The following is a 7,523-nucleotide window of genomic DNA, read 5'->3' as shown; positions in this document are numbered from 1 at the left end:
CTCCTTGACTTGTAGCAACTTCACAATTTGTGTAAGGTGTTTGAGTGAGTGTCCTGAAGACAGCAGAAAAGCTTGGGTCAATCACTCTCCCAGCCCAATCTTATCTCATAGGGTTGGTGGGATAAAATGGGGTGCCCCTATCTGTGCCTTGTGTCCCCTGGTGTAAATGCAATAAATAGTCTGAAAGCTTCACAAGGACAGCCTTTCAACTGTTGGCCTTTCACTTGTCCAGTAACGGGGTAATCCCTCTTGTTTAAACTTTCCTCCTATGTGTTCCCAGTTCAGTGAAATTATGCTTTCATGCAACTTTCCTGCAATTCATCTGTCTGCAGAAAACACTAGGATTTGGGTTTGTATCCTAGACCTTAGGGCCTTAATATCAGTCTTCTGAGACTCGGGAACTGCTTTCAGCAACAAGTGTGCAGGAAGGTTAGCTGATCTGTAAGTCATCCTGTGATCCAGTTACGGGTATGTGGAACCAGTTGAATAAGCATACTCTACGGTGATTTCCCAGCTTTTGCAAGTGTCAGTTCTGGTTGGCCTTTGGCATTACACTAGTCTGTATCGTGCCCAGTGTTCTTCTGCATCTTGTCTGTGATCTTTTGGAACATCTTTCTGTACTATTTATTACTGTTTTTAAAAAGTTGAGAACCTAACCATTTGTGTTAATTATGCAGTTATACCTGTATCAGTTCCTGAGCAAGGATAGTAAAATTAAAATATTTTGAACTTTGAAGTTCCAAAGGTGTTGCCGAAGGTATTTCAAGTTTAACTTTTAATCCGTATGGGATAGAGACTTGGGTAGGTTTTTTCTATGCTTGTACTGTCCTATTTTAACTCTGGGCAAAAAAAAAAAGTTAACATAATTTTAAGCTGTAAAATAAATAATGGCAAACCGCTAGATTAGGCTTCCTCAGAACTCGGCCCTCCAGATGTTTCGAGACTACAATTCCCATCATCCATGACCACTGGTCCTGCTAGCTAGAGATCATGGGAGTTGTAGGCCAAAAGTATCTGGAGGGCCGAGTTTGTGGAAGCCTGCGCTAGATAATCCTGTAGTGATTATTTAGTGGGATGTGTGCTTTTTAATGTACTCCTTACACCCTGTTGGGTGTAGGCCCTTCGCAATAAGAATTTTGTTCAGTACAGTCATGGGAAAATAGCAGAATTCTCTACTTTTATTTCTGTATGTCAGGGATCACCAAACCTGTTGGACTAAGGTGCACATTTAGGAATTTAAAAAACTGCTGGGCACCGCAAAATAGCAGTTTCATAAGAATAGCACAACACAGCCTCCCACCAACAGGCAATAATTATTATTATTAATAATAATTTATTTGTACCCTGCTCATCTGACTCTGTTTCATCATCATTTTTTTATTTGTACACCATCTTTCTAGCTTGCAATACTCAAGGCGGTTTACAAGCTGAAGAAACAAAAAATGTACAACTTACAACCACCTAATGCAATACAAAAATGTGATAATAAAACAAAACTTTAAGCAACCTACATCAAAAAGTAACATTCAGCAATTATTAGATAGTACAAAACAATATCAACGTATAAAAATTAAACAGAAATCCACTCAACAGTTACAATAAATAATTTCTAAACTATAATCAATAAAACCAAGCCGCAGTACATAAAATAATACAATACAAATTGAGAAGCAGAAACTAAAGGGTGGAGCAAGGCAGGTGGAAGGAGGCCTTGCCTGATGGAGTCTCTCCCCTCAGTTCTTCCTCCGGGTGGCTTCCAATTAAAAATACATTAAAACATCACTGGTAATAAGCATATATCACTAAACTATTAGACTAGAAGATAGCACCCACAAGAAAAAAGCCTATCTTAGGGGAAGTGTATGAAATTTGAAGGGGCGGGACCTTGGGAGTTGGCAAGGAAGGTTTCTGAGGGCATCAGGCCCACGAGTGCCATGTTGAACACAAATACGGCAGGGTGAATTGCTGAGCTCCGAATGTGATGTCTACATTTGAGTTCTCCCAAGTATGTATGAGATGTCCTTAAAAATATATATACGTACCTTGCTGTGCATGCATATGGCTCCCAGCCGAAGAAAGAAGCAGCTAAGAAATCGAGCAGAAAATAATATTTTTTTTCACGGAATAGAAATATTACCCAAGATCTTTAGCGTTTTTGTTAAAAGATTTTTATTACGTATTCTATTTGAGAAATTCCAACTCCCGTGGCCCATTTTTGAGGGTAGGTTCCTTCGTGAAATAAGAGGATTTACAACAAGATATTTATGTGCATTGGCTCAGTGTATCTGGCTGTTAATCAGAAGGTTGGTGGTTTGAGCCCACCCAGGGAAGGCTTGGGGCAGAATTTCTGAATTGCAGAGGATTCGATTAGATGACCCTTAGGGTCCCTTCTGTTCCACTGGAAAGCATTATCCCCGCTCCCCTTCATCAAGACATACCATGCCTGAGACGAGTCATCTCGAACCTTAACAACCTGTTGGCAACCTCTTGGTTGTTAGGAGGCAATTGTCTATGCTGATAGCATCACAGTGACACTGATTGTGTGGTCAGGAAGTAGTGAAAGTTGCTGGGGAGGCGGCAGGGAAAGTGGTACAGCTGGGAATAGCGACCAGTGGCTTTTTCTCTTGCCTCGGACAAAACATGACTTGCGTCACACGGAGATGCCTACAAAGGCAAAAGGAGTTCATCCTCGATGGTGTGGCCGTAGACACTATAGCAAGCAGCTACACCAACCTCCTGCCCAGGCTGTGGTCTGCCTTGCCTCCTTATAATGCTCAGTTGGACATCCACGCGGCCAGCTACTTCTCATCCCCAGTGGTCAAATCTGTGCTGAAAAGGACAGAACAGGTAAGTGCATCTAAAGGATAATAAAAGCAACTCAGCTGACAATCACACAGGTACTGCAGGATCTACTCACTCATGATCCTGCAGGACAATTTTCCGTAGAAACTTGCTCCTAGTTTGTGGTCCGCAAACTGCCCACTTGGAGCTTTCCGGCCAGGCCAGCCCCTCCATCCCATAATAGTTTGCTGCCACTGATTTCCTTGGCTGTGCAATGTGTCTGCATCTGCAGTGCTAGGGTGAGTCGACCACGTGCTGCAATTTAATTCACATAATTGCTTAGCACAGCTCAGTAATACCTCTTACTGGTATGTTAGAGCTTTGCCCGAGAACGGAAAGCATTGTGCATCTTTTTGAAAGTGTATAGTAATCGAATCCATTGCTCTTGGAGTGGTGTGTGGGTTTGTCTGCCTTGGAGGTTGTTAATAAAGGGCTGGATCAGCATTTGACATGCTTAGCCATACAGAGGTTACCGTATTTTTTGCACCATAACACTCACTTTTTTCCTCCTAGAAAGTAAGGGGAAATGTCTGCGTGTTATGGAGGAAATGCCTATGGGTGGCATGCCTACGGATTTTCCTCCTCTAAAAACTATGTGCGTGTTATGGTCGGGTGCGTGTTATAGAGCGAAAAATACGGTACTTTTTTGCCCATTAGGCTAGTAAAATCCATTGTTACTTTTTCAATTATTTTAAATCTAGGTTGCTTCTGGAGGCAGAAGAATTATGCCCCTGTCAACCTCTCTTAGTGTCCAGCCAGATTCCAATCCATTCAGCACACTGAAAGTAAATGGGGAAAATATAATGAAGACCCAATCACCACCAGGCTCCTGAATTGTGCCCTAAATCAAAAAAATAAATTATGTCCTACTTAAAAGACCTTGGAATGTTTCCAAAAGATAGATAGGCTGTGCATCTTCTATAGGTGTTCAGAAGGAGCCTATAGCATGGCCTATGGGTGTTCAGGAGGGGTGTGTGAAATCTTTAATATCTTCTGTATTTGGACTTCCCTTTCTTGGAATGTTTCGGCTTTTGCTGCTTGATGTCACAGCTGCCTCTATGACCTCACTGTACGCACCACATGCCCCTATGACATCAGCCCCAATTACATTAGGAAAAAGGGAAGGAATGCGATGGGCAGTGTGAAAAGTTGAAAGGACTCCTTCCCCGCCCTGCAAATTTTATCGCTTCATCGTGCCCAAAAATATCTTAACTAGAAGGAATTTTTTTAAAAATGAGTTCTGTACAGCCCCTAGCACATTGCTGGTGCTAAATTGCTAAGCAGCATTAGTAATATATTTTTTAATTGCTTTTGCTTGTTACAGACCCGCGGAGGTACCTCGAGGGATGGCTGGATAGTAGATTATTTTCATATCTATGGGCCAGGACAGAGGTACCTGAACAGGAGAAATTGGGCAGGGGCAGGTGAGAGAAATACTATGGCTTTTCTATGCCTGTGTTTTGTCGTTCCTCCCTCCCTCTCTCTCTCTCTCTCTCTCTCTCTCTCTCTCTCTCTCTTTTCTTGGAACAGTTCCCCCCTATTTCATTGTGGGAATTAAAGGCTTTTGAAGCTGTTTGATGCTGCAGAAATGACTTAATTCAGGACACATCCATGTGATACATTTAAAGCAGTATATACAGTGGTACCTCGGGTTACATACGCTTCAGGTTACAGACTCCGCTAACCCAGAAATAGTGCTTCAGGTTAAGAACTTTGCTTGAGGAGGAGAAGGAGAACAGAAATTGTGCTCCGGCGGCGTGGCAGCAGCAGGAGGCCCCATTAGCTAAAGTGGTGCTTCAGGTTAAGAACGGACCTTCGGAACGAATTAAGTACTTAACCCGAGGTACCACTGTACTGAGGATGCTAGATAGATAGTAACTTAGATATTTTATTAATGACCTGGGTGGATGCAAGAAGGAATGTTATAAGAATTCTAAGGTCTCAAATATAGAATAAATGTTCATAAATGTACAAGGCAAACACATACATAAGTATATAAACCACATGTCTGAAATAGGTCAGGAGAGCAATCCTGAAGCCATTTTGACCCTCCCAAATTGACCTCAAATATTTCTCTGCGAGGAGGAGGGAAATGGGAAAAGCTTTCCAATTGTCTTTGGACTGTAGGGGCTTACACCCTCCTGCAAACACAGTCTGGCAAGTACAGTGGAACCTCGGTTTTCGAACGTAATCCATTCCAGAAGACCGTCCGACTTCTGAAATGTTTGAAAACCGAGGAGCAATGGGCAGTCTGCAAAATCCACTGAGAAAAAAGAAAAACGCAGCAGAAGCCGTTCAACTTCCGATGCGTGTTCGAAAACGGAAGCAATTACTTCCGGGTTTTCGGCATTCGGCTTCTGAGATGCTCAGAAACCGAGGTTTCACTGTATCTGTTAAGCTGAGCAAACTCAATTATGTGCAAGAGATTCAGGAACTAAAGTATTTACCATCACCTGGGTAGCCAGGCTACCCAGAAAATGCAAGAGTTGTTCGTGACAGGAATTAACTGTCAGGGGTCCTTTAACTTTACCAACAGGACGCGGGTGGCGCTGTGGTCTAAACCACAGAGCCTAGGGCTTGCTGATCGGAAGGTTGGCGGTTCGAATCCCTGTGATGGGGTGAGCTCCCGTTGTCCGGTCCCTGCTCCTGCCAACCTAGCAGTTCAAAAGCACGTCAAAGTGCAAGTAGATAAATAGGTACCGCTCCGGCAGGAAGGTAAACGGCGTTTCTGTGCGCTGCTCTGGTTTCGCCAGAAGCGGCTTAGTCATGCATGCCACATGACCCGGAAGCTGTCTGCGGACAAATGCCAGCTCCCTCGGCCAGTAAAGTGAGATGAGTGCCGCAACCCCAAAGTCGTTCCCTACTGGACTTAACTGTCAGGGGTCCTTCACCTTTACCATAAGGCATTATCAGGTATACTAGCAGACAGGAGAGAAGCAATACTCTCCAATTTCTGCTAGAGGTGGCATACATGATGCATGTATGATGTTTTGGGGGGTGGTCTTGGGGTACAGGGTGGGCAACTTCAAAAGCCATTATGGGGTCTTGCACACCATTGTTCAGGGTTCTCCTCTGTCCTGCGTGTGGTGACCCTGTTGCAACAGTTTATTTCCTTTTAAATGAAGAGCAGGCTTATTAGCCGCTTTGCTTTCAATATACAGTGGTAGCTTAGGTTAAGAACTTAATTTGTTCCGGAGGTCCGTTCTTAACCTGAAACTATTCTTAACCTGAGGTACCACTTTAACTAATGGGGCCTCCTGCTGCTGTGCCGCTGCCACACAATTTCTGTTCTCATCCTGAAGCAAAGTTCTTAACCCGAGGTAATATTTCTGGGTTAGCGGAGTCTGTAACCTGAAGCGTCTGTAACCTGAAGCATCTGTAGCCCAAGGTACCACTGTACAATGGTACCTCCGGTTGTGAATGGGATCTGTTCCGGAGCTCCGGTCAGATCCTGAGGAATTCGCAACCGGAGGTGTCGCTTCTGCGCATGTACACGGCGTGATTTAGTGCTTCTACACGTGGCGTAATTTAGTGCTTTTGCGCATGCAGCGAAACCTGGAAAAATAGTTCCGGGTTTGCCGCATTCGCATCCTGAAAGTACCTCAGGTTAAGAACTTAATTCGTTCTGGAGGTCTGTTCTTAACCTGAAACTGTTCTTAACCTGAAGTGCCACTTTAGCTAATGGAGCCTCCTGCTGCCGCTGCACGATTTCTGTTCTCATCCTGAAGCAAAGTTCTTAACCTGAGGTAATATTTCTGGGTTAGCAGAGTCTAACCTGAAGCGTATGTAACCTGAAGCGTATGTAACCTGAGGTACCACTGTACTCTGGTTGGCCTCTGCTTTCTTCATGACCAGGGAGGGCTCTATACAGGCTCTGGAAACCCCATAAGGGAATTAGAGGAATTATCTTACAGCAGGGGTAATAAATAATTAGTTTCTCCCCCTCTCCTCACCCAAGAATGGCTGGGGAAACTCAGCCAGATGGGCGGGGTATAAATAATAAATTATTATTATTATTATTACAGGTCATTCTCCGCAGCAAGTGGCTGGCCACTATTGGCACTTGATGGACGTAAAACCGGTGAAAGGGTACAATGGACGTTACGGCTACCGCCGCAACACCCCTGATCTCCGCACTCGTTCCTCTTGCTTTGGCGAAGTCACGTGTTTCCCCATCCATTGAAGCGTAGAATATGATTTCTTCACTGCCTTCCTCTTATCACACTCTCCAATTGTTGTCATTTATATTGATTTCTCCAAAATAATAATAAAAATACTTTTAATTTATTTACATGAACATTGTGTGTGTGCTTCTGTGTTGTGGGGTGAAAGAAGAATAATGTTACTGTGATAGGAATTTTGAGGTCTTAGATATATGGAAATGTTCATAAATGTACTAACCAAGCACGTACATAGATCAGCACAGGAAGACCAAGCTGGAACCATTTTGATTCCTAAACTGACCAAATGTTTTCTCTGCAAGGTCAAAGTCGGAAATCTCCCCATTGTCTCTTTCCTCACAAATCCTGTCTTAAGGGCACATTTAAGATATGAATAGGGTGTGAGCCTGTGACCTGGCCCAGGAACTAAGTATTTATCATTACAAAAGACTGGCCAGGCTATCCTGGCAATCCAATCAAGTAACCTGCCAGACAGGAGAAAAACAATATTCAAATTTCTGT

General features: G+C 43.5%; 1 protein-coding gene across 1 annotated transcript; it reads left to right on the top strand.

The window, feature by feature from the left end:
* Nucleotides 1–2,521: 2,521 nt before the first annotated feature.
* Nucleotides 2,522–7,134, top strand: SPMAP1 (sperm microtubule associated protein 1). The gene is made up of 3 exons (XM_082195170.1): nt 2,522–2,847; nt 4,166–4,265; nt 6,867–7,134. The coding sequence occupies exons 1-3, from the start codon at nt 2,641–2,643 to the stop codon at nt 7,022–7,024; spliced, it is 465 nt and encodes a 154-aa protein (XP_082051296.1). The 5' UTR covers nt 2,522–2,640; the 3' UTR covers nt 7,025–7,134.
* Nucleotides 7,135–7,523: the final 389 nt, after the last annotated feature.

This window comes from Podarcis vaucheri, assembly GCF_965113315.1.
Source record: "Podarcis vaucheri genome assembly, chromosome: 13".
NCBI lineage: Eukaryota > Metazoa > Chordata > Lepidosauria > Squamata > Lacertidae > Podarcis > Podarcis vaucheri.
This window is presented reverse-complemented; position numbering and strand designations above follow the sequence as displayed.

Bases quoted from the DNA above. Each gene is read 5' to 3' on its own strand.
- SPMAP1 (XM_082195170.1), top strand. From the start codon at position 2,641: ATGACTTGCGTCACACGGAGATGCCTACAAAGGCAAAAGGAGTTCATC. The intron at 2,848-4,165 runs GTAAGTGCATCT...TGCTTGTTACAG, and splicing joins TGCTGAAAAGGACAGAACAG to ACCCGCGGAGGTACCTCGAG. The intron at 4,266-6,866 runs GTGAGAGAAATA...TTATTATTACAG, and splicing joins GAGAAATTGGGCAGGGGCAG to GTCATTCTCCGCAGCAAGTG.